Here is a 27031-nt window from a genome sequence, read left to right on the forward strand (position 1 = left end):
TATTTTTTTGGCCCAGGAATTTGTTTTTGGTGCATATGCTTCCAGTGTACACAAAAAGAAAAGATACATTAATCAAGAATCATTCTAGAATAGAATAGAATAGAATTCTTTATTGGTCAAGTGTGATTGGACACACAAGGAATTTGTCTTTGGTGCATATGCTCTCAGTGTACATAAAAGAAAATATACAATGCTATGTATAGGGTACAAATAAGCAATCAAATCACACTAGGAAACAATCAATATAAATCGTAAGGATACAAGCAGTAAGTTACAGTCATAGAGTCATAAGTGGGAGGAGACATTTGCACCATCATGCTCCAAAGTATTGTTTTAAAATTGAACTTGAAACATAGCCAGGAAACTGCAGATAGTGACATGCAGTTCTCTGGAAGGATAGGAGATGGCTTTCTCAAACCTTGTCTATGCAAGGGATGAAAAGGTTTGAATTAAAAATGCCATTTTCCAAGATAGGATGGAAAGAGCTAGGTCAAGACTAATTCACTAAGTCAACAGGGACCACCTTCTGCTGCACGAATCCCAGCGACCAGTTAGGTCCCAATGGCTTGCATTGGCTGCCGATCAGTTTCCGGTCACAATTCAAAGCGTTGGTCATGACCTTTAAAGCCATACATGGCTTTGGACCAGACTACCTCTGGAACCGCCTGCTACCACACGAATCCCAGCGACCGATAAGGTCCCACAGAGTTGGCCTTCTCCGGGTCCCATCGACTAAACAATGCCACTTGGCGGGACCCAGGGGAAGAGCCTTCTCTGTGGCGGCCCCGGCCCTCTGGAACCAACTCCCCCCAGAGATTAGAATTGCCCCCACCCTCCTCGACTTTCGTAAGCTACTGAAAACCCACCTCTGCCGCCAGGCATGGGGGAATTGAGATACTCTTTCCCCCTAGGCCTTTACAGTTTTATGCACGGTATGTCTGTATGTATGTTTGGTTTTTATAATAATGGGTTTTTAATTGTTTTTAGTATTGGATTATTATTATATGCTGTCTTTATATGCTGTCTTATTATTGCTGTTAGCCGCCCCGAGTCTCCAGAGAGGGGCGGCATACAAATCCAATAAGTAAGTAAGTAAGTAAGTAAGTAAGTAAGTAAGTAAGTAAGTAAGTAAGTAAGTAAGTAAGTAAACAAACAAACAAACAAACAAACTGTCAGTCTCACCACTAAAATGGTAACCTTCTCCATTTCTCATGATTTAGACTTAGCCATTGTGTGCAACTCGGATCTCAAGCAGCGAACTGTGATGCATTGCATATTATATTGCTTTCATTTTACATGAATCCTACTCATAATGAAAAGATCCTCAAATCCTTCTTTAATACCTAAGAATTTTATTGATTGCAGTCTCCTTCTCCAGAAGATTTCTTGCCCTAATGCTGAAAACAGATTTGCGAAGCTGTAAAAGAAAAGGAAACCAACTTTATTGACAGTCTTAGTACTTAGAATATCTTGTTTAAGACCTTAGCTATTGAAATCAAATGGAAGCCGACAATGCTTTTATGGTGAACCAACAATTATTTTTGTTTGTTTTGAATTTGGACTTCATCTGGAAGATGATTTGAGACCAATAATTTTAGAGTAAATTTTCTATTCTATACTATATAGAATAGAATACTATATACTATATATACTATATACTATATGTACTATATAGAATATAGTATTGCCCACAAGATCATATGTTGCAACGTTCTACCAGTCAATGACTACTTCAGCTTCAACCGCAACAACACAAGAGCACGCAACAGATTCAAACTTAATATCAACCGCTCCAAACTTGACTGTAAAAAATATGACTTCAGCAACCGAGTTGTCGAAGCGTGGAACTCATTACCTGACTCAGTAGTGTCAACCCCTAACCCCCAACATTTTTCCCTTAGACTATCCACGATTGACCTCTCCAGGTTCCTTAGAGGTCAGTAAGGGGCGTGCATAAGTGCACCAATGTGCCTTCCATCCCCTGTCCAATTGTCTCTCCTTATCTCATTTATCTTTTCTTCCTTTCTAATATGTTCACCTATACTTTTATATCTTTTCTTCTATTCTTTTCTTTACTTATATTATTACATATCTTTCTCTTCAATGTGTATTATGTATTGGACAAAATAAATAAATAAATAAATAAAAATATGGTACCATATTTTCTATCATATACCTTAGTATACTGGCATACTATGCTCACCATTAGTGAAAAGGCAGGAAATAAAGACCTAAAGTACAATTATTAAGAAGTCTAACATCTACTATGCTGGTAGGTTGTGAATATGAATTCTCCAATGAAACTTTGCCCATGGAATTATATTGCAGGCTCCTTTGGAACAAAAGATTCCATTCAGTTTACATACATACTCTGAACATTCTGAGAATTTAGTATGTTAACATGTACGTTGAAAGATACTTGAAAAATCCTCCCAAGAATTACACTAGAAACATTTATTGAAATATATATCAGTAGCTTAAAGTTCTTTTTATTTTGAATGCCGAATCTTCCTATGTTTATTTTGCAATGCACTAAATCCAGTTTTATGGCTATAGAATATACCTGCCTTTAAAAAAACCAAAACACCACTGGTTAAGAGATTTCTCCCTTAATCTGCCAGATTTATAAGGATTATAAAATTGCTTCAAGGAAGACAGATGGTTTCCAAAGAAAGAAAAGATAAGTATACATTCGATATATATGAATAGGAAGCTATCATATTGGCTATCATATTTGACAACAACCCAGATGTCACAGAAAACAAAAATACATTTCTATATGAAAACATGAATGTAAAAAGTAGTGCTGTTGACAATGAGGATAGTAATAATGCTACAAAGATAGTTTGTGTTGTGGTTAGCTCTGCCCCAGCTCCTGCCCCAAGGACTGTGGATGTGGGGGAGACATCCACATGCTGCAGGCCTGTTTTGCCCCCGGTGGAATCTTCTGATGAAGGCTCCTCTGACCAAGAAGACATGAGTGACAGGGAGGAGGAGAGTGTGGCAGACAGCTCAGAAGGAGATCAATTATCTAGCTCCTCCTTGGATTCAGAACAAGAGTTAATGATACAGCCACGCATGCGGAGAGCAATGCATAGGCAACAACAACTGAGAGATTATTATCAAAGAAAATGAGGCCACCTGTGGTTGGGTGGGGCTGTGGTAATTAGTGAGGCTGCTATAAATAGCAGCCTGTGGGTTTGGCCATTGTGGAGGATTATCTGATCGTTGTGTTTCGTGACTGCTTTACTGACTTTGACTTTTTGTGTGCTGATTTTACCCCGCTTTGAAACTAAACCAGAGCAAAGTGTGTTTCACTTTGTGAAAGAAGGACTGTGAATTACCTCACAGCTGCAAGCTAAGTATCACAGAACTGATAAGGGACTTGTATAAATTACCAGTTTGTTTGGAGACAAGTGCTCTTTGCTATACCAAAAGAGGGCTTGGTTTAAGTGAATTTTCATTATAAAGAACATTGTTTTGAATTTTCAAACATGTGTGTGTCTGAAATTTGTACCTGTGAATTTTTGGGAGGATTCTACCAGAGAGCCCGACAGAACAGTTTGTAAAAAAAATGCTTCAGAGAATGACAGGCTACAGAAAGGCTGCTTGATTATCATGCATGATTTAGCCTGATAAATCAACTTATCATCTAATATACTGTAAATGAAAGCATGGTTGTTAAACTGAATGAAATGATACTTGGTGACCAGCAAGCACAAACGAAATATTAGGTCAGTTATTGGAATAACTGTATGGATTAGAATTTCTGTCTGAAAATATTGTGTAAAACCTCCTGTGCAAGACTTTTCTTATACTTAGAACTATGTCACTTCAATTTTGGAATAGAGAGGAGGAAGAGGAAGAGGAGGAGGAGGAGGAGGAGGAGGAGGAGGAGAAGGAGAAGGAGAAGGAGAAGAAGAAGAAGAAGAAGAAGAAGAAGAAGAAGAGAATGCAATCTTCCCTATGCTTTAAAGGTACAATATATTCAATATATTCAATATATTCAATTTCAATTCAATTCAGTTTATTAGATTTGTACGCTGCCCCTCTCCGAAGACATATTTCTATGATGGTGAACCTATGGCACACATGCCACAAGTGGCATACAGAGCCAAATCTGAGGACATGTGAAGCATTGCCTTATGTCAGCTCCAGCACACTGGCCAGCTGATTTTCAGCCTTATGGAGGGTGTGTGGAGGCCTGGGCTTCAGGAAAGCCTTTGGAGCCTGTGGATGGAAAAAAATAGATCCAACAGGCCTACCGGAAGTTTGGAAATGAACTTCCAGTAGGTCTGTTGGGCTGTTTTTCGCCCTCTTTGGACTTCAGGAAAGCCTCTGGAGCTTGCGGAGGGCGAAAAATGGCCCAACGGGCCTACCGGAAGCGTGGAGGCTTCAGTGAGGCCTATGTGCGGGAGTGGCAGTGGGGGGGGAGGGGTTTGTGAGCATATTCATGGGGGGAGGACATTGCATTATGAATGTGGGCACGTGTGAGCACTCTATTGCATGCGTGCCCTTTTGACACCCAAGCCAAAAAGAAAATTCGCCATCACTGGTATATTCTCTTCTTACAGGAGAAAGTTAACCATATAGAGCAGAGTTCCCAACCCCTGAGCTACTACCAGGCCATGGGCCATTTGGAACTAGACCGCAGAAGTGATATGTGAGCGCATGTGCACAGTTCCACATGTGGAAAGTTTGGGGACCACCGATATTGAGCAGTATTTTTCAACGCTGATAACTTTAAGCTCTGTGAACAGAATGATGGGAGTTGAAGCCACGTAACTTAAAATGGCCAAGGTTGAGAAACAGTGACACAGAGTACTAATCTTTTATTTTCTATTTATTTGATTATTATTTTTATTATTATTATTTATTAGATTTGTATGCCACCCCTCTCCGAAGACTCGGATTATGATTCTATGTCCCCTGGGTTATTAACATACCTGGCCTCTTCCTTAAGGAAAATGTTGCATTCTATCTCAGTTTTGGTGGGCAAAACCTTCAGAGGTTTCAGTGGGCTTCCTTTTAATAAAGGTCTTTAACTTAACAGGTAATAAATATTCTTAAAAATAGCTTAAAGCGGAATTAATTCCAACAATAAAACTGAGATGAGTCAACATCCATTTTATTTGTTTCAGAAAGGGAGGTGCCAGAATAAAGAGACATTCTCAAAATGACTTCTGCAAGCCACAGTTAAAATCTGATTTCTGTGAAATGTTGTGATCTAATTCTCATAATTCTATCAACCTCATAATATCATTCAGTATTCTGAGTTATTTGATTTACACTGCATGAACGACAGATAGCATACACACAAAGGAATCTGACAGCTGTCAACAGACCATTTCTTTTGTTTTTGTTTTCTCTGTTGTATGTTTAATTAACATTTTCTATAGCTTGTGTTTTCTTGTGCACACAGACAAATGTTCATTTTAAAAAATTGTTATTTCAAATGAGTATTAGAGAGAAGACACTTTGGAGGATATACTTAAATGTCAGGTTGCTATGGTAATTGCTTCCGTAGAAAGCTATAATCATCTAGCAAAATGCAACCTAATGTCCCAGTCACATAGATAAAATTCTTGCTGAGTACAGGGAACTAAATCAATCTGCGAAGCCCAACATTATTTCGTAGTACAGTGTTCCCTCGATTTTCGCGGGTTCGAACTTCGCGGAAAGTCTATACCACGGGTTTTCAAAAATATTAATTAAAAAAATACTTTGCGGGTTTTTTCCCTATACCATGGTTTTTCCCACCCGATGACATCATATGTCACCGCCAAACTTTCGTCTGCCTTTAATAAATATTTTTTTAATAAACTTTAATAAATAAACATGGTGAGTAATTATCTGAATGGTTGCTAAGGGAATGGGAAATTGCAATTTAGGGGTTTAATGTGTTAAGGGAAGGCTTGTGATACTGTTCATGGCCAAAAATAGTGTATTTACTTCCGCATCTATACTTTGTGGAAATTCAACTTTCGCGGGCGGTCTCGGAACGCATTCCCCGCGAAAAGTGAGGGAACATTGTAGTGTTCAAGACCTCGGAAAAAATCCTTCCTACATGACTGACATTTATTTTTATATTTTTCTGATTTTTTAAAAGAATAGATTCTAAAAGTTATGACTTTGTGTACAGAGCATCCATTGTTGGTTGACTGATATTGACTGTTGTAGAGCTTGGGTGAACAGGATAATACTGTCCCTCTTTGCCCTTCAACACTAGAGGTACCAAGGCTCAGAAATGTTTTTAAAAACCATCTACATACAAATTCACTTTCTGAAGACCTTTTCTATAATTCATAGCATCAGTCATAAACCTTTCCAAGAAGCTCTGTCTTTCACCAATCCCACACAGTTTAGTTTATATCCATTCTTGGCTAGAAAAATGATAAATTCAATGTAATCACCAGCTACAGTGACATCCCACATACATTCTGTTGTGGTTAGCTCTGGCCCAGCTCCTGCCCCAAGGACTGTGGATGTGGGGGAGACATCCACATGCTGCAGGCCTGTTTTGCCCCCGGTGGAATCTTCTGATGAAGGCTCCTCTGACCAAGAAGACATGAGTGACAGGGAGGAGGAGAGTGTGGCAGACAGCTCAGAAGGAGATCAATTATCTAGCTCCTCCTTGGATTCAGAACAAGAGTTAATGATACAGCCACGCATGCGGAGAGCGATGCATAGGCAGCAACAACTGAGAGATTATTATCAAAGAAAATGAGGCCACCTGTGGTTGGGTGGGGCTGTGGTAATTAGTGAGGCTGCTATAAATAGCAGCCTGTGGGTTTGGCCATTGTGGAGGATTATCTGATCGTTGTGTTTCATGACTGCTTTACTGACTTTGATCTTTTGTGTGCTGATTTTTCCCTGCTTTGCAAATAAACCAGAGCAAAGTGTGTTTCACTTTGTGAAAGAAGAAGGACTGTGAATTGCCTCCCAGCTGCAAGCTAAGTATCACAGAACTGATAAGGGACTTGTACAAATTACCAGTTTGTTTGTAGACGAGTGCTCTTTGCTATACCAAAAGAGGGCTTAGTTTAAGTGAATTTTCATTATAAAGAACATTGTTTTGAATTTTCAAACGTGTGTGTGTCTGAAATTTGTACCTGTGAATTTTTGGGAGGAGTCTACCAGAGAGCCCGACAGAACACATTTAAGAGGTCAGACCACAATTCTGCATAAGTGGAGATCTTTATGTACTGCTGTATCTAGTGACTTGCCTTCTGGTCAATGTATTTGTCTTCAATAGCCAGCCTTTTAGAATGATCGCAGGAGGAGGAAGAAGCTGATGGAAGCCTTCTCAATAAACAAGTTGTATCTTGTTGCTGTCGATCAATAAACTGCTTCATAAAGCTTTCCCTTTAGAGAAAGAGACAGAGAGAGAGACTGCCTCTTAATTATATTTCGTCTATATATGAATAATGAATAAATGACAATCACATTTTAATAAATATTATTATTAATTATTATTATTATTATTTATTGGATTTGTATGCCGCCCCTCTCCGCAAACTCGGGGCGGCTAACAACAGTGGTAAAACAACATGAACAATCCAATTAATAAAAACAACTAAACAACCCTTATTATAAAAAAAACCAAACATACACACAAACATACCATGCATAACTTGTAATAGCCTAGGGGGAAAGGATAACTTAACTCCCCCATGCCTGGCGACAAAGGTGGGTCTTAAGTAATTTGCGAAAGACAAGGAGGGTGGGGGCCATTCTAATCTCTGGGGGGAGTTGGTTCCAGAGGGCCGGGGCCGCCACAGAGAAGGCTCTTCCCCTGGGGCCTGCCAAACGACATTGTTTGGTTGATGGGACCCGGAGAAGGTCAACTCTGTGGGGCCTTATCGGCCGCTGGGATTTGTGTGGTAGCAGGCGGTTCTGGATGTATTCTGGCCCAATGCCATGTAGGGCTTTAAAGGTCATTACCAACCCTTTGAATTGTGACCGGAAACCGATCGGCAGCCAGAGTATATATCTTTTATATCATATAATTACAGTTAAATACCAGTTAAGGTAAATACTAGTCCAGTTAAATAGCAATAAAATGTATTTATTTTTTTCAAATAGTTGATTATAATGAATGGGGCAGCAAGCAATAGGAACTTAATCAGTTTTTGCATGTTCTATCAATTGGGCTTGCGGAAAATAGTAGACCTACGTAGGATTCATTGTAAAAGACTAATGGGATATTATTACAAGATTAACACTTATAATACAATACAGAAAAATGACTATTTAGTAAGTTCATTTTTAATAGAGTCAAATGCAATCTGTGGATTATCATGGTCAATACTTCATAATTTATTAATTGGTAAACACATTTTAAAAGAACTCGGTATTGTAGACAGTTCCAAGGATGGTTACCAGGTTCTAATGCCAAATCATTCTCCCATATTTTTTTTCCAGACCTTCAAGATAAACTGACTAAAGAGATTATCTTGTTTCCAACTAAAGAAGATGCATTTTGAAGGCAATGTTCTAAATAGTGATGCAATCAATAATTGAGAATCAGTGATTGAACTCAATGTACATGAATCCAAATTGGGATTTATGACCATTTTTTGGAAATATATTCAGCAATAATAATGTTTCAATCAATACTTCTCTAACACAGTTGTCATATGTTTCTAGCTTGCCAAGAAGTAGATTGTGATCTACTTTATCAAATCTTCTTCTTAGCGTATTCCCGCAGATGCAGGATCTGCTTTTCAGATCAACGAATGCCACTTTGCTTGGTCAGCTGTGTCTCCAGGGAGCAGGACCATGGTTGCATATCTTTGTTGATGGTACTTTACTGCTTTACCGAAATCTAAGTATACTACATCCACAGCATTTTGTTGATCCGCTAATTTAATCATTTGAAGAATTAAGTAAAATTTGTTTGGCATGATCTGTCTTTTGACAAACTCAAGATGGCTATCGGTTATAACTTTGCTAAATTCTAGGTATTCACAGATTTGTTGCTCGATTATCTTTTCCAGGAATTTCCAGGTATCCAGATGTCAGGCTGATTGGTCTGTAATTTTCTAGATCTCTGCCCCTCTCTTTTTTGAAGATGGGGACCACATCAACTCTTTTCTAGTTCTCAGGAAGTTCCTTGATGCTTCAAGAACTTCGAAATATATTTTTCAATAGTCCGAAGATAACATCTACCAGTTCCTTCAGAACTCTGGGATGTAATCCATCAGGACCTAGTGATACGAATCCTAGGGCTTCCCCTGTAGCTTTATTGGTACCTCCCAGCCAGGGGGACTCTCTGCTCAGTACCATATCTTCCACATCTTTTTTTGAGGGTAAAAACTGAAGTAGGTCTCCAGGTTTTTCTCCCATATATGATAGTGTTAATTATCAAACTTATTTGCTACTACTACTACTGCTACTACTAACAACAACAACAACAGAGTTGGAAGGGACCTTGGAGGTCTTCTAGTCCAACCCCCTGCTTAAGCAGGAAACCCTACACCACTTCAGACAAATAGTTATCCAACATCTTCTAAAAAACTTCTAATGTTGGAGCATTCATAATGTCTGGAAGCAAGTTTTTCCACTGATTAATTGTTCAGGAAATTTCTCCTTAGTTCTAAGTTACTTTTCTCCTTGTTTAGTTTCCACCCATTGCTTCTTGTTCTACCCTCAGGTGCTTTGTAGAATAGGTTAACTCCTTCTTTTTTGTGGCAACCCCTGAGATCCTGGAACACTGCTATCATGTTTCCCCTAGTCCTTCTTTTCATTAAATTAGCCACGCCCAGTTCCTACAACCATTCTTCATATGTTTTAGCCTACAGTCCCCCAATCATCTTTGTTGCTCTTCTCTGCACTTTTTCTAGAGTCTCAATATCCTTTTTGCATTGTGGTGACCAAAACTGAAAGCAGTATTCCAAGTGTGGTCTTATCAAGGCCTTATAAAGTGGTATTAACACTTCAGGTAATCTTGATTCTATCCCTCTGTTAATGTAGCCTAGAACTGTGTTGGCTTTTCTGGCAGCTGCTGTACACTTCTGGCTCATATTTAAATGGTTGTCCACTAGGACTCCAAGATCCCTCTCACAGTTACTACAGTTGAGCAATGCACCACATATACTGTACCTGCACATTTTGTTTTTCTTGCCTAAACGTAGAACCTTACTTTTTTCACCATTGAATTTCATTTTGTTAGATAGCTCCCATTGTTCAATTTATTTTGCACCTATCTTCTGGAGTGTTGGCTATTCCTGTCAGTTTGGTGTCATCTGAAAATTTGATAAGTTCCCCATCTATCCCCTTGTCCAAGTCATTAATGAAGATGTTGAAGAGTACTGGGCCTAAAATAGAGCCTTGGGTACTGCACTGCAAACATCCCTCCATGTAGATGTAGTTCCAGTGATGGGTTACCAAAAATTTTACTACCACACTGTGGGTGTGGCTTATGCATTTGGTTTCAACATCTTTCAGTGCAAATTCGGTGCTCTGGTTTGGAGCTCCAAATTTTGCTACCAGTACTGCGTTCCTGACCGTACTGTGTAGTTCCATTGAGCAATACATGTTGAGTGCCATTCGTTAGCCAATTTTGAATCCATCTGGAAGTGATGCTGTCTATCCCACATTTTTCTAGTTTATTTAGTAGTAGGTTATGGTCTACTTTGTCAAAAGCCTTACTGAAGTCCAAGTAAACCACATTGACAGCATTCCACATTGACAGATTATCTCAGGGACCGCCTTCTGCTGCACGAATCCCAGCGACCAGTTAGGTCTCACAGAGTGGGTCTCCTCCAGGTCCCGTCAACTAAACAATGTCACTTGGCGGGACCCAGGGGAAGAGCCTTCTCTGTGGTGGCCCCGGCCCTCTGGAACCAACTCCCCCCAGAGATTAGAATTGCCACAACCCTCCTTGCCTTTCGTAAGCTGCTTAAAACCCACCTCTGCCGCCAGGCATGGGGGAATTGAAATACTCTTTCCCCCTAGGCCTTTACAATTTTATGCATGGTATATCTGTTTGTATGTTTGGTTTTTATAATAATGGGTTTTTAACTGTTTTTAGTATTGGATTATTATTACATGCTGTTTTATTACTGTTGTTAGCCACCCCGAGTCTGCGGAGAGGGGCGGCATACAAATCCAATCAATCAATCAATTAATCAATCAATCAATCAATCAATCAATTCCCCTGGTCCACTAATTTCGTCACTTTGTCAAAGAATGCCTACTTTTTCATTTAATGAATACAGTTGGGGCTTATTTTTAAGAAATCTCCATGGAGATTACTTTTAACAACAACAACAACAAAAACAACATATGTTGCCCAACTCCCGGGGTCTCAATGAGTTGTAAATTTTGGCACAGGAGACAGGAAAAAGGAGAACTCTCGTATGCCTTTAAAAACAAACTACTATATACCCCAAAATATAAAAATTAAAAACAAAAAAAAGCCTACGAAGTTCAAAACAGTCAGCTTTGCAGTAAGGAGGCAGAAAAAGTTTACTACCTTATTTTGGGAACGGTGAAATCTGAAGGGAGCTTGGAAATTTTAACCATTTGAGGCCTGTTAGGGAATTTTTCAAATATTCGTAGGCGTAATGGGAGCTTTTCCTTGGTATCTGCATTTGCTTCACTTTGTTTCAGCTGAATTAAAATAAAAAAATAAAAAATAATCCAACATTTTAGGGATCAGGTTTTTGTTTTTCTGAACATTTATTTCCGAACAAATGCAAGCAGTTGAGAAGCCACCAGATGGCAGGAAAGAACTACAGAAGATTCTAATATCAGTTTCTCACTATTTTAAGGATACTGTTACATTGAAACTCAAGCAATATATTTCTTGAAATATATTAAATGCAAAGGATGTTGTATAAATATTTGCTTTTTCACAGTTCTCCAAATGCTATAAGGAAAAATAAAGTCAATTTAAACTCATCTGTTATTAATTAATAGAATTATGTTTTCGACTTGGATTGCAAAGAGAATCCCTGTTGACTCAGAAGTTATTAAATTCTTAGTAAACCAAGGAATCTTGTTTTGGAATTTATTGATAGGGAGTGGCACTGTAAGAAACTTGAAGGCTATATAACTTGGTACCAGACTTTATTTTTCGTCTTTCAAACACAAGCTAATTTCTAACTACAGTATTTTCAAAGAATAGCTAGATGCTGCCTTTTGAATGTTTGGTTTTTAAATTGTTTTTCATGCTACATGTTTTTATTGTTGTTGTGAGCTGCCAAAATCTGGATATATAAAATGGGCAGCTATGTATGAATCCTAAAATAAATAAATAGAAAGAAAATAGGAAGAAGGAAGAAGTAGAAAGAATATATGCAAAGGACTAAGGGGAAAACATTTCCCAGGCGGTCAACAAGGTTAATGCTAAGCAACTTTCCTTGACATTCTTAGCCAAAGGAATGAACATATTGTAATGAGAATTATATCCACATTTCAATAGCTAATAGGCAAAGATATTTCTTTTGCAGCAATAATGGGCCGTGGTGGCTACTCAGCTCCTAACACACCCATTAACTTGTACAAAAATTTGAAAGAAACAATTTGGCAGACACAGAACGTAACCAATAAAGGAAAAAGGAATTTAAATTCTGACATCCCATTTCTTCAAAATAGAGGAATGATAATTTAAAACATACACAACCAGATAATTTAAAACATACACAGCTGCAAGGACCATCCCACCAAGGGCTGCCGATAGGCCAGTACTACTGGTACTGGCATCAGGGGCCCGGCCAAATTGAAAAATGGGGGCCCCCGGTTTTGGCCTGCCACCGTGTGCCGGCCCCCTGGCGCCCGCAGCAGTCATTGTGCCCAGCACCGCTCCCTGTAGGCTATGCACGCCTGCGCCAGCGCACCCCAAAATGCCCCCCGCGCACCCTTTTCCAAGGGCACGCACGAAGCCGCAGCCGCCCCCACCCCCCGCGCCTCTAGCCCCCTCGCGCCCCTGGCTACTCGCCGCTGCCCCCGCCCGATCCGCCTCTCTTTTTCCTTCGCTGCAAGAGAGGCGGGGCAGGCATTCTCACAGCGGGAGCCGGCAAAGGCAATTTTCAATGTTGGGCACGCGGTCCAGCGTGCGCTCTCCCCATCCCCCTGCCAGCCCGCCCGGAACATTCAAAGTAAGAGCGAAGGTTTTTCTTACTTTGAATTTTCCGCCCATTGCTTCTTTTACTACCTTCAGGTGGCATGGAGAATAAATAGATGCCATCTGCTCTGTGGCAGCCCTTTAAGGATTGGGAAACTACTATTATATTCCCCCTCAGTTTTCTATTTGTTGAGCTAAACATACCCGTTCTCTTAGCCCTTAGTCATAGGATTTAGCCTCTAGGCCAGGGGTGTCAAACTCAATTTCATTGAGGGCCACATCAGGGCTGTGTTTGACCTCAGAGGGCTGGAGGAGGGCTTGCCCAGGGTGTTTGGCCATGGTGGCATGGCACGGGATTTGGGGGGCAGTAGTTTTAAAATGGCGGGGGGGGGGGGGGCGACACTTAGGCAAAGTTCCTGATGGCGGCCCTGATCCCACCCATCTATGTTCAACATAGATATTTGTTGACACTCCACACTCCAGGGTGCCTACCTCATAAAGATTGCCCAAATGAAGTGTCTTACTAAAACAAATCAAGCATATAGATGAATTTATCATGCTCTCTAGAAAATTTCATGAAGAATAAATAATCATAGATAATTTGAAGATATCTAATGGGCAGATTCTCCGTTCGGCCTTCTGTGTGTGGAAGGATAACTGCCTCCAAATAGCTCTTGCTGTAACAAACTGCATGTACCCTGGAAACACCTTGAGCTAAAGGATAAACATAAGATACAGATTTAATGATAGTATAGTGAAGGATAAGGAGATCTTTAAGGGCATTGGAAAGGCCACAATTATCTTCAATCTTATCGTTAATGAATTCTTAGCGTGGAAGTGCTGGTATGCTAATTAAAACAGTTTCAGAACAGATCAGGAAATGCGACAAGCATTTTAGAGAAATGCTTCCTGGAATGGATAGAAGTGCTGTTCCTTCCAGGTTGCTGACAGGGAGTCTAGCCCATGATGACCCCCTTTTCTCAGCCCTTCTTGGGACTTTGGGGGATGGGAGATAGTAAGGAGATCATTTCAGGTACAAATGCAGGGTTAACTGATGTGTATCTGCTTACACGAGGGTGACCCAGAATGTAATGCACTACATTTTTTCCCCTCAGCCTACAGTAATGGTGCAAATGCAAAACTTTAGATATACATAATTTGAATTGTCAAGAGTGCGTGTGCAATGTTCCCTCTAATTTTTTTTCGGGGTGGGCGGAAAAGTATAGTGTCTGAGCGCATAGAAGTACAAATAAATAAATAAATAAATAAATAAATAAATAAATAAATAAACAAACAAACAAATAAATAAATCCCTTCTTTTTTATTAAAAGAAATGAATAATAAAACAAAACAAAACTCTATTACTATTAAAACTAAAACAACCAGCAAATCCAAAAACATAACTATTAATAAAAACAGGTGAGGACTGGGTTTTTTTTCTCTGTTATTATTTAAGTGCTTTTACCATATGCTTTAAATCAAGAGTCACTTCTCTCTCTGTTTCTCTCTTTCCTGTCATTTTCTGCCTCAATCATTTTCTCATTTCCCTTTCCCCCCCTTTTTTCTATCATTTCTCTCTCCCTCTCTCTTCCTTCCACTCCTCTCTCTCTCTTGCTTTCTTCCTCTCTCTCACTCTCTCTCTCTTCCTCCCTCTCTCCTCTCTCACTCTTTCTTTCTTTCTCTCTCTCACTCTCTCTCACTCTCTCTTCCTTCCTATCTTCTCTCTCTCTTTCTCTCTTCCTTTCTTTCCTTCTCTCTTCCTTCCACTTTTTTCTCTTTCTCTCTCTTTTCCTTCCTTCCCCTCTTCCTCTCCCTCTTTCTCCCTCTCTCCCTTTATATTTATCTCTTCCTTCCTTCTTCTCTTCCTCCCTTTCTTTCTCCCTCTCGTTCACTTTTCTCTCCCTTCCTTCCCTCCCTCCTTCTTTCCTCTCCTCTTTCCCTCCCTCTCTTTCCCTTCTTTCTCTCCACATCTCCGGCGAGCAGCTGGCTTTGCTGACTGGCACAAGGCTCAAGCCAGCTGCCCGGGAAAGCCAGGAAGGTCCTCCTGCCCCCTCCCAGCCGAAAACAAAACGGAGGTCTGCCGCCACCAGCTTGAGCCTCCCGTTGCTCCACCCCACTTCGCCTGTCCTCCTGGACCTCCGTTGTGTTTTCGGGGGGGAGCGGCAGGAAGGCCCTGTGCTGGCCAGGGCTTTTCAAATGCACTGCTTTCTTGCAACTCTTTCCTGGGCAGAGGGGAGGGAGGAGGCCACTCCCCCCAGGAAAGAGGTGCAGGAAAGCAGCATGTTTAAAAGGCCCACTGCTTTCCCGGAAAGCTGGCTTTCCTGGCCGGCACAGGGCTTTCTTGCCACTCCCCCCGAAAACACAATGGAGGATGACAGGCAGGGTGAAGCGGGGTGGAGCTACGGGAGGCTCAAGCAGGCAGCCTCCATGCTTTTTTTTCGGCGGAAGAGGAGAGGGGGTGGATCGGGCGGGCAGGGGGCAGCGCCTTCTACTGCCGGCGCCTCCCCGCCCCTGCCCCCCCGCGGGCTGGCAGGGGGATGGGGACTGCGCACCAGTGGAAAAGGGTGCGCGGGGGATATTTTTGGGCACGCGTGTGCTCCCGCACACACCTTACGGGGAACGGTGTGCGTGTGTAAATTTTGCGTTTCTTCAGATAGCATAGCTGCAGCAGTGTTTTGAAATTGTGTCTGTAAGTGATGTACGTTACAAGCAGTGTGTCGTCACTGAATTTCTCACTGCGGAGAAAGAAACTGTTGGGAACATTCACAAACATTTGCGTATAGTTTATGGCAGTGATGGTGAACTGATGGTGTCACAGGTGGCATGCAGAGCCATATCTGCTGGCACGTGAGCCGTTGCCCTATCTCAGCTCCAATGTGCATGTGTGTGCTGGCCAGCTGATTTTTGACTCACACAGAGGCTCTGGGAGCACGTTTTTGGCTTCCAGAGAGCCTCTGTGGGGATGGGGGAGAGCGTTTTTGCCCTCCCCTGGCTCCAGGGAAAACTTTGGAACCCAGAGAGGGCAAAACACGAACCTATTGGACCCACCAGAGGTTGGGAAACAGGCCATTTCCAGCCTCCAGTAGAAAAGAACATAAGATACGTTTTCAGTGGTAGCAACCTATGCACAGAATTTATCAAATGTATATTTCAAGTGCCACTCTTTGAGTTGAGGGCCATTTCTACTGTTTTCATGTAGTTTTCTTTGCAGCAATGCAGCATGGTTTACTATTGTTTTCTTCTTGAAATTTTTAGTTAGCCTATATCCCAGTAGTTCTTGCTGATCTGTCATCCAAGTGCCCTGTTTAACTTTTCCCGATCAGTTGGTTTTTCAAAGGGAAGGGATGAAATATCTCCTCTCAAAATAAGGCCTTTAGGTACATATAAAGAATCTTTTGGGGTATATGGCATGACTGGTGTATCAAATGCCATTTTATTTAAAAATACCAAAAGCATGAGAAAGCTTTAAAGGACTAAAGTTACTTTTCATGTTGAACCAGAACTCTCTCTTTCTCTCTCCCCCTCCCTCCCCTCCTCTCTCTCTCTCTCTCTCTGTGTTTCCGATTCTGACCAATTCCGAAGAACCGGTAGCAGACATTTAGGATAGTTTGGAAAACTGGTAAATACCAACCCTGACTGGCCCTGCCCTCATCTATTCTCTGCCTCCCGAGTCCTAGCTGATTGGGAGGAAATGGGAATTTTACAGTAATCTTCCCCTGCTACATCCACTAAGCCAATGTTTCCCAACCTTGGCAAAATAGAAACATAGAAACATAGTAACATAGAAGACTAATGGCAGAAAAAGACCTCATGGTCCATCTAGTCTGCCCTTATACTATTTCCTGTATTTTATCTTACAATGGATATGTTTATCCCAGGCATGTTTAAATTCAGTTACTGTGGATTTACCAACCATGTCTGCTGGAAGTTTGTTCCAAGGATCTACTTACTCTTTCAGTGAAATAATATTTTCTCACGTTGCTTTTGATCTTTCCCCCAACTAACTTCATGAAGATTTTTGGACTTCAACTCCCAGAATTCCCCAGCCAGCATTTGCTGGCTGGGGAATTCTGGGAGTTGAAGTCCAGATATCTTCAAGTTGCCAAGGTTGGGAAACACTGCACTAAGCCATGCCCACACCAAGCCACACCAAGCCCACCAAGCCATGCCCACATAACTGGTAGTAAATTGTTTTGAATCCCACCACTGTTTGTGCCTGTGTGGGTTTGTGTGTTTGTTTGTTGACAGAGGTCACAATTTTAATTCAAAGTTTGAGGGGGATGGCTTCTTATGTAGAACTGCAGGGAATACTGTACAGTGGTACCTCTAACTAAGAACGCCTCTACTTATGAAGCTTTCTAGATAAGAGCCAGGTGTTCAAGATTTTTTTGACTCTTCTCAAGAACCATTTTCCACTTACAAACCCGAATCTCACCGGAAAAGGCAGGGAGACGCCTCTGTGGGGCCTCTCTAGGAATCTCCTGGGAGGAAACAGGGCCAGAATAGGTGGGGAGACGCCTCTGTGGGGCCTCCCTAGGAATCTCCTGGGAGGAAACAGGGCCGGAAGAGGCAGGGAGAAGCCTCTGTGGGAGGAAACAGGGCCGGAAAAGGCAGGGAGAAGCCTCTATGGGGCCTCTCTAGGAATCTCCTGGGAGGAGATAGGGCCTCTACCTTCTCTGTGGTTCCCCAATCGCACGCATTATTTAATTTTAAATTGATTCCTATGAGAAAAATGGCTTCTTCTTACAAACTTTTCTACTTAAGAACCTGGTCACGGAATGAATTAAGTTAGTAAGTAGAGGTACCACTGTATTGTTGGGGCCAATATCTGTTGCTGTTTTGATTCAAAGCTACAAACATTTTGACATCATTTCACCTATTAAAAATCTAGTGACAATTCCATTCCCCCCAAAATAGGCTAAAAACATTGGTCTGCCAACCAGGAGTTTGGAAGTTCTTTCTACACTAAGCCACAGTAATGCAAACCCTTCCTTTGTGATTTTAACCCATGTCACCTTTCTTGTGGCAGCTTCACATGTTCTTATTTGGATAAGCTTGTGGGTTAAGCCAAAATCAAAATAAAATCATTATCTTTGCGCAAGGCAACACCAAATGTGACCAATTTTAATACAGGCAAAACTGAGGGACAATAAAAATACTGATTTGTGGAGCAGTCTAGCAAAAGAGTATATAAGCAAGGGTAGGAAAAGGGATCATGCTGAAACAATATAATGATTAATAATATGCTTTAAAAATAATCTAAGCTCAAAATTATTCCGCAATGTCTCACAACGTCTGTCGTGCTGAGATAATACTACCTATTGGGAAGTATAAGGCATTTAACTTCACTTAGTGCCTTTGAACACTTTTGGGTGTAATATTTGCTCAGCATGATGCATATCTCGTTCTTCCTCTGCATTGTTCAATTTATAGAAAGTGCTTGAAATATTTTAACCTCCTCCACCCAATGGCTAACAACTCTATTCTAAAGGTTCAAAATCTGGAAAAGTTCTTGACAATCACTTTCCTAGCTTCAAATTCTCTACCTAAAGTTTATAGCTGAGGTGGTTTTTTTTAAGCTTTAGTGCACTTTAGTTTAATTTGTAAGCATTTGGTAAAAGTGTCTTGGAATTTTCAGGTAGCATGTGTTTATCAGTGATGTTCGCTAAGTAAGTGGAGCTTTGAGAGAGCAGATTCCATCAAACTTTAGACCTGTGTGTAAGATAAAAATGAAATATTAATATGGGATGCCTAACATTAACTGCCAAAAATAAAATTTTCCATTCTCATTCCCTCTGCATAGGCCTCCAAATCTCTCTGGATAAGACAACAATACAAAGGGACAAAATACAGTGGTACCTCATCATATGAACTTAATTGGTTCCAGGAGGAGGTTCGTAAGATGAAAAGTTCGTAAGATGAAACAATGTTTCCCATAGGAATCAATGTAAAAGCAAATAATGCGTGCAAATCCTTCAGGAAAATCCCAAACTTTAGAAGGGAGGTGAACAGAGGGCAGGGAGGAGCAGCTAAAGGGGCGGGTGGAAGAAGCAAGGCTAGGCTAAAGGGTGAGTGGGAAGGAAGAAAGGCAAGGGGGGGCGCCCCTCCCTTTTCTTTCTTCAAAAGACACCGTTTCAGTTCCTTTGCAAGCACGTTGTTCTCTGCAAAAATTTTCCTCCCCAAAGCTGCCCCTCCCTCCTCCCTTTTCTTTCTTAAAAAGACACCCTTTCAGTTCCTTTGCAAGCAAGTTGTTCTCTGCAAAAATTTTCCTCCCCCAAGCTGCCCCTCCCTCCCTCCTCCCTTTTCTTTCTTAAAAAGACACCCTTTCAGTTCCTTTGCAAGCACGTTGTTCTCTGCAAAATGTTTCCTACGCCAAGCAGCCCCTCCCTTTTCTTTCTTCAAAAAAGGGGGAAAAAAGAAACTCCTTCATCCCAGCAGCATCTGCTTGGGTTCGTAAGGTGAAAATAGTTCGGAAGAAGAGGCAAAAAAATCTTAAACCCCGGATTCGTATCTTGAAAAGTTCGTTAGAAGAGGCATTCGTAAGATGAGGTACCACTGTATTTACTTTCCTAAAAATTTTAAAGGCTACAATTCTACACTGAATTACCAGAAACAGGACAAACGGATTTCTGACATATGTCAGATTACATTATAAAATGAATTGGTTACCAATCTTTTTTTCTGGAAACACAAAAAATTAGTCAATCAGTAAAGCTGGAGTTAGCCCTGTTTATTTTTTAATCCCAGCTTTTTAAGTAATATTTTGATATGACTAAAAAAATGTGTGGATTACATTTGAACAAATGAAAAATAATAATTTTACTAATTATCCTTATTGGAGTCTATTAAAATCTAACATTAATAATATTGTTTAAGTCCAGTGTTAATATTCTGAATTAATTTCTCAAGCTTTGTCAGGATTGTACATAACAATATCAACCAGAAATAAACTAAGCCTGGAATAGTTTTTAACAACTTTGAATAGCCAACTAAATAATGGGTAACTTTTATCACCGTCATCTTTTCTCCGATTTTATTTATGAGTCACTATCATAAGTTACATTTGAGGAGTCACATTTACACATTTCAAAGATGTATTTGTCATTTTGTTAAACAGCCAAATATATGAAAAAGGCACACACATATTTGACAAATAAAATGTTCACAGGATCTCTATTTTAATCCACACGATACAGTCTTTGAAAAGGTCAGATCTGTCTGAAATCAATGGTGCATTTAAAATGAAGAGCTCTTACTAAGAGGCACAGTTTTCCTAAAACTAGCAAGCTATGCTGAGTGACTTCGTGGTGCGGATGCCCAACACTACTTGTGTCTTTTTTTTAATTGAGAACCTTTCTGGCTGTGCTAGGAGGTATAAATACGACAAAAATGAATGAACATAAGAACATAAGAAGAGCCATGCTGAACCAGGCCAAAGCCCATCGAGTCCAGCATTCCGTGTCACACAGTGGCCCACCAATTGTCCATGGGGATCTTGAGCAGAAAGAGAAGGGAAAACCCTCCCTTTGAGTAAATACACAAGTGGATAAAGAAATAAAATGTTTAGGAAATGAGGGGACATTTCAAATGAATAGGGCTTGATGATGAAAGATGATGCATTTCAACAATTTAACATTAATTGGATTGCAACCTTCCAAAAGAGCTTGGGAGGCAGGGTAGGACTTGAATTGATTTTGTAAACATATCAATTGGGTACATTTCAATGCTGGAACAGTGTTTAACATATAAACAGTACTACTGAGTTAATTTTCAATTGTTCTCTTTCCTCCTCTCTGTTTCATTGCCAGGTTCATAGAAACGTATCTCCAAAAACTCACAAAATGCTCGCAGCAATGGCTAATCCAACAATGAACCATTATGGGAACAGCAGTTAAATCACTAGAAAGCACGACATAACACAAAACAGAATAGGCATAATACTCATACAATTCTTTTTTATATTACAAGCACATTGTGATTAAGAGTTTTCACAGCTCCTTTTCTACTAGTTTTACTAGGTCCCCTGTTGTGGTTAGCTCTGGCCCAGCTCCTGCCCCAAGGACTGTGGATGTGGGGGAGACATCCACATGCCGCAGGCCTGTTTTGCCCCCGGTGGAATCTGCTGATGAAGGCTCCTCTGACCAAGAAGACATGAGTGACAGGGAGCAGGAGAGTGTGGCAGACAGCTCAGAAGGAGATCAATTATCCTCCTTGGATTCAGAACAAGAGTTAATGATACAGCCACGCATGTGGAGAGCGATGCATAGGCAACAGCAACTGAGAGATTATTATCAAAGAAAATGAGGCCACCTGTGGTTGGGTGGGGCTGTGGTAATTAGTGAGGCTGCTATAAATAACAGCCTGTGGGTTTGGCCATTGTGGAGGATTATCTGATCTTTGTGTTTCGTGACTGCTTTACTGACTTTGACCTTTTGTGTGCTGATTTTCCCCGCTTTGAAACTAAACCAAAGCAAAGTGTGTTTCACTTTGTGAAAGAAGAAGGACTGTGAATTGCCTCACAGCTGCAAGCTAAGTATCACAGAACTGATAAGGGACTTGTACCAATTACCAGTTTGTTTGGAGACCAGTGCTCTTTGCTATACCAAAAGAGGGCTTGGTTTAAGTGAATTTTCATTATAAAGAACATTGTTTTGAATTTTCAAACGTGTGTGTGTCTGAAATTTGTACCTGTGAATTTTTGGGAGGAGTGTACCAGAGAGCCCGACAGAACAGTCCCCCTCCCCCCGATTATTGATATGTGTTCCATCAATTCAGTATGGAATAATGTTAACATCATGAAAATTACTGATCTTATATTTATTGGGAAACTGAGCAGTTCATATGCAAGTTCAAGAAAAACCTGATAGATAGCCAAGACTACAGAATCTAGCATCTAAAGTTTCTGGCATCTACTGTAGCATCCTATCGGATAATCAAGAAATATGAACAACATATCTATAGTCAGGGTATTCTATATACTGTATTGTGAAAAGATGACACTTGGAGGAAAAAGGTACTGAAGCAACAACTATGCAAAGGACAAATTCATTATTTGGGAATGATCAATAAAAAGTTTCTTCTTTTCTAAATTTATCTTTACTTGCAAGGAAAAGCAAATGGGTTGTTTGCATCTTCTTTGCTGATTGTTGTTGGCAACATCAGATACTTAAAAATGTAATCCTGCGGAAAAGAACTATTATGGCACTGAATATGGAGTGGTAGAGTAAGAAGAATTAGAAAATGTTCTCATGATCGTTCTTTCCATTTTAATTGTTTACATACTTTGACAGCATATACTCATAATTTGCTAAACTTAATTGGTTTCTTTGTTTAATCAGAATTTAAGAAGATTATAGCACAAATTTATTTATTAATTAGATTTGTATGCCGCCCCTCTACGAAGACTCCGAGGACAAATCGTTCCTACAGTATTTATTTATATGATATTAAGAGCTCAAATAGAACTTGACAATCTTTTTTAGGATTGCCACTCAGTATGGGGAAATTACATATTATCATAATCTAACACCACCGTAAACATCCCTGTCAGTTTCTTAAACGGTTTGCAGTACAAGTGATGGATTGTTTAGGAAAAAGGTAGCTTTTCTGCTTTTACTGGAAAACAATCTGGACTAAGCTTAGTATTAGGTAAAATAATAATACAGTTATAAAGCATCAATTGTTCATGATAGGGAAAAAAAAACCCCTAAAGTACTGTAGTACAGTACTGTAGTTCTTTGAAAAAATGTATTTTTGTCGGTTCCTGTCTTATCAAATATCAGAATTAAGTTGGATAGGAAAAGGGAAATAAAGAGCTAATTCTCATTATATTTTCCTTGGTGGTGTTTTGCCTGAAATATATTGTTTATGTTATAGCCTTAGAGAGTATCTCGTTCTATCACGATCTACATATTATTTTTAAAACATAATAGAATGCAGAACCTTTCAGGAAATTTAAACCAACTTCTATGCAGTGCTAGAATTTCAAAGAAAGCTTGTTTCCTTAAGTCGAGAACAACCAACAATAAAATGACGTCCTTGAGGTGGAAATAGATTTGCATTGCATTATACAATTAGTTTTTAGCATGAGTGTTTTTAGACTCACCTAAGTATCAAAATGCTGTGGTTTTAAAAAAAGTCTATTCCTAATTCAAAAAACTGTTCTTGGCTTCCTTCTCTATTGTGTATTCCATCAAACTAAGTACTGATCCTCCAGTCCAATCCCCCACTCAAGCAAGAAATGCTATACCATTTCAGACAAATGGCTGTTTAATCTCTACTTAAAAACCTCCAACGACGCAACTTCTGGAGCCAAGTCATTCCAGTGGTTAATTGTTTTAATGGTCAGGAAATTTCTCCTTAGTTCTAGATTGCTTTTCTCGTTGATTAGTTTCCATCCATTGCCTCTTGTCCTGCCTTTGGGTGCTTTAGAGCAGTGATTTTCAACCTTCTTTGAGCCGCGGGACATTTACGAAACCCTGGGGCACATTGAGCAGGGGGGGGGGCGCTAAAAAAAGTTTGGACAAAAAAATTCTCTCTCTCTCTCTTCCTCCTTTTCACTCTATTTCTCTCTCCCTCTTTCTCTCCCTTCCTTCCTCTATCTTTCTCTCTCCATCCCTCTTTCTTTCTCTTCCTTCCTTCCTCTCTTTTTTGCTCTCTTTCTCTCTCCCTCTATGTCTTTCTCTTTCTCTCCTTCCCTCCCTCTCTTTCTCTCTCTCTCTTGCTTTCTTTTTCTCTCTTGTTCTCTCTTTCTTTCTCTTTCTCTCGCTTTCTTTCTCTTGTTCTCTTTCTCTCTATCTTGTTTTCTTTCTCGCTCACTCTTTCTCTCTTTTGCTTTCTTTCTCTCTCTCTCTTGCTTGCTTTCTCTCTCTTTCTCTCTCTCTTGCTTTCTTTCTCTCTCTGAGCTTCGTGGCACACCTGACCATGTCTTACGGCACACTAGTGTGCCGCGGCACATTGGTTGAAAAACACTGCTTTATAGAACAGGTTCTTTGTTTCCATTTCAGTGTAATTATTCTTACTAAAAGTATTGGGTTGGTTTTCATTTCAAAACTATTTTGGTACATGAAATATTTAGGAGTTCACAAAGAAATATTCAAGGGGGGAAAAAATCTCCAAAGCTATGAACTCCTGGAGAATATTCATTTAAATTGTAGACAATCAAGTAAAAAAATCCAGTGGCAGCAGTAGTGTCTGGCAGTACTTATAAAAATAGCATGTTCTTTCACTAGCTTTTTTATAAAAAAAATTTGAGCTGAATGCTGTAACACTTTTACCTAAAGAAATTACAGCTTTTTTCTTTTTCTTTTCTTTCCTTGCAATGCTATCAGAAACACTAACCAGCTTAACATATAGCAATATTTTGAAAACAAAGAAACAATAATCTACTTTTCATGCCGATCACTTTTATGTATAGATAGGAATTAATTGATTTTTGTTAATACTGAAATAGGCACTAGATTGATATTTGCAAAATTGTTTATGTATTTTTACAAAATGACAGTATTGCCGGTAGACTATTTACAACATCCTAAGCGATTAAAATAATTTAATTTGAAATTTATCCTTTACCAAACCATGCATTTCATTTTTAAGTATGGATTTTAATTTAATTTCTGAAGGTTTACATCAGGATATGGTTTAATTCAGCACCCTTAAGTAATGAACAGTACTTCGTAAAATTGTTTATTTTTCTATCCATAAGGAAGAACAGACTCCCCAAAGAAATACATTAAGAAATCTGCTCCATGAGAATGAAAACTGTAGTGTTCTAAAACCCATTAGAATTATGCTGGGTGCCTTTATTTTTTGCTGGAGAAAAACAAAACAAAACAGCAAAGCATCCTACAATGTCAGCTTTGCCGCTGAAATTAGCTATTCACTAAATAACTATAATCTAAAGCCCTTTTCCTTTTATCCCTGGAGATAGTGGAGGGGATGAGAATTCTGCAAGGAGATCCACTTACCACGCACTCAATTATTTTCTGAATCATTTAAGTGGTTTCACATTGTAGCAGCATCTTTATGCACAGTAAGTGTTATTCAGTCCAGTAGGACTGACTTCCAGTAATATCATACAAAAATCACATAACAAAGAAATATTATGGAATCCAAAATAGCACGTCGCTAAATTCCGGAATGTTTGACAAAAGGAAAAAAGTGAGTTTCTTCAGTATTTGTTAACAGAAGAGGACCATAAAAAGACCGTAAAAATCAATCTATGTCACATCTGCTAATAAAACTTGAAAAGCTATGGAGATGGTATATTCTTTATTGCACTTTCTCTTCATTCACTCAAAAGTATTTGGCATCTCCTTCAACAAAACTGTCACCACCACCCCTACAAACAGCAGCCACCAACAAATAACCTTTCCTATCACTTTATTCCTTTGCTCAGAGAGTGCTGCTAACTATTGAGACCTATCTGTCATGACATAGCTGTGGCCTAATTGTTTATACGGGAAACCTTCTGCATAACTGCAGTAGGTTCGACATCTACTTTTATTATTAACTGACAATCAGACCCTAAATACATGAAGGACATATTCCTGTTTGCACATAGGAATCAAGCCAATGACACATTCTATGCTAATAGTATATGACAGTGATGTAGAACCAATGGCATTGAGATATGGGTGTGAGCACACTCTTTTGGCGCCCAAGAAAAAAAACGTTCGCCATCACTGGTATATGAATTGCAAAGGTGGCACTTATTTGTGATTAGCTAATTTTTGAACAAGGCTAAGACTTAAATTGTAGTGGCTATACAGTGGTAACTGTACCTAAGAATGCCTCTACTTACAAACTTTTCTAGATAAAAACCGGGTGTTCAAGATTTTTTTGCCTCTTCTCAAGAACCATTTTCCACTTGCAAACCCGAGTCTCCGAAACTGTAACCGGAAAAGGAAGGGAGAAGCATCCGTGGGGCCTCTCTAGGAATCTCCTGGGAGGAAACAGGACGGGAAAAGGTGGGGAGAAGCCTCCATGGGACGCCTCTAGGAATCTCCTGGGAGGAAACAGGGCCTCCATCCTCCTGTGGTTTTCCCAATTGCACACATTATTTGCTTTTACATTGATTCCTATGGGAAAAATTGCTTCTTCTTGCAAACTTTTCTACTTAAGAACCTGGTCACGGAACAAATTAAGTTCGTAAGTAGAAATACCATTTTATTTATATTCATCTACAGAGACGGGAAGTGCAATAGAAAAACATAATGGAACTGACACCCAATTAGAAGTGAGGGTAGACCCCTCTAAAATGGACTTTGGCGGTTTTTAAGGACCAAACTTCAGCTCAACTTTTTCTTAACTCTAATATCTAGAATATGTTAAGGAATTATGTCAAGTGGCATCACTGGGGAATTTATACATGCAAACAATGTATTCTTTTTACTGGCAGCTGTTGCTATGAACTGTTTCACTTTATTCTGAACCATGTACAGTGGAAGGATTGTTTGGTATAATTTTACAAATTGGTAGGGTGTCAGGCAGAATCACTAAGCAACTTGTGTGCATGCGTGTAAAAAATTATAACTATATAACATGGGAAAACTTAAGAGACAACCATACTGGGAAATATAAGATCATTGTATGTTAAATCTGTGCCCACTGTTACAAAAAGTTGGAAAAATTATTTTGAAAAAACTTACTGTCTAATATTGGCTAATATATACAGAGAAAAATGATGCTTAAATGATGGTGAAGTTGTTACACATGATTATAGGTACTGCAGCACATAAATTGCAAAAATTGTAGAACATTTGCATTTGAGTCATCCGTATATAATACTAATAGGAAGAGAGGTGTGAGAAGTTTTGTAAGAGAACAAATCTTTCACAGAAGAATATTGTTAGTACAGGGTACATGGTTGTTAGGGATTGCCATTGTAAACTGCATATTGTACACTTGTACCAAACTTGTACTTAAAGAGTTAATGTGCACTTAAAGGGTTAACTTGTA

The 27031-nt window shown here is 39.7% G+C and overlaps 1 protein-coding gene across 1 annotated transcript in view; it reads right to left on the minus strand.

The window, feature by feature from the left end:
- The window catches only part of NALCN (sodium leak channel, non-selective), a 309533-nt gene that overhangs the window by 68017 nt on the left and 214485 nt on the right, over positions 1-27031 (minus strand). Inside the window, exons 16-18 of the mRNA XM_070751235.1 lie at positions 11480-11616; positions 7227-7365; positions 1344-1417 (exon numbers count right to left, since the gene is read on the minus strand). Coding sequence (XP_070607336.1) covers positions 1344-1417; positions 7227-7365; positions 11480-11616 — 350 coding nt within the window. The remainder of the gene's footprint in view (positions 1-1343; positions 1418-7226; positions 7366-11479; positions 11617-27031) is intronic.

This window comes from Erythrolamprus reginae, chromosome 4, assembly GCF_031021105.1.
Source record: "Erythrolamprus reginae isolate rEryReg1 chromosome 4, rEryReg1.hap1, whole genome shotgun sequence".
Classification (NCBI taxonomy): domain Eukaryota; kingdom Metazoa; phylum Chordata; class Lepidosauria; order Squamata; family Dipsadidae; genus Erythrolamprus; species Erythrolamprus reginae.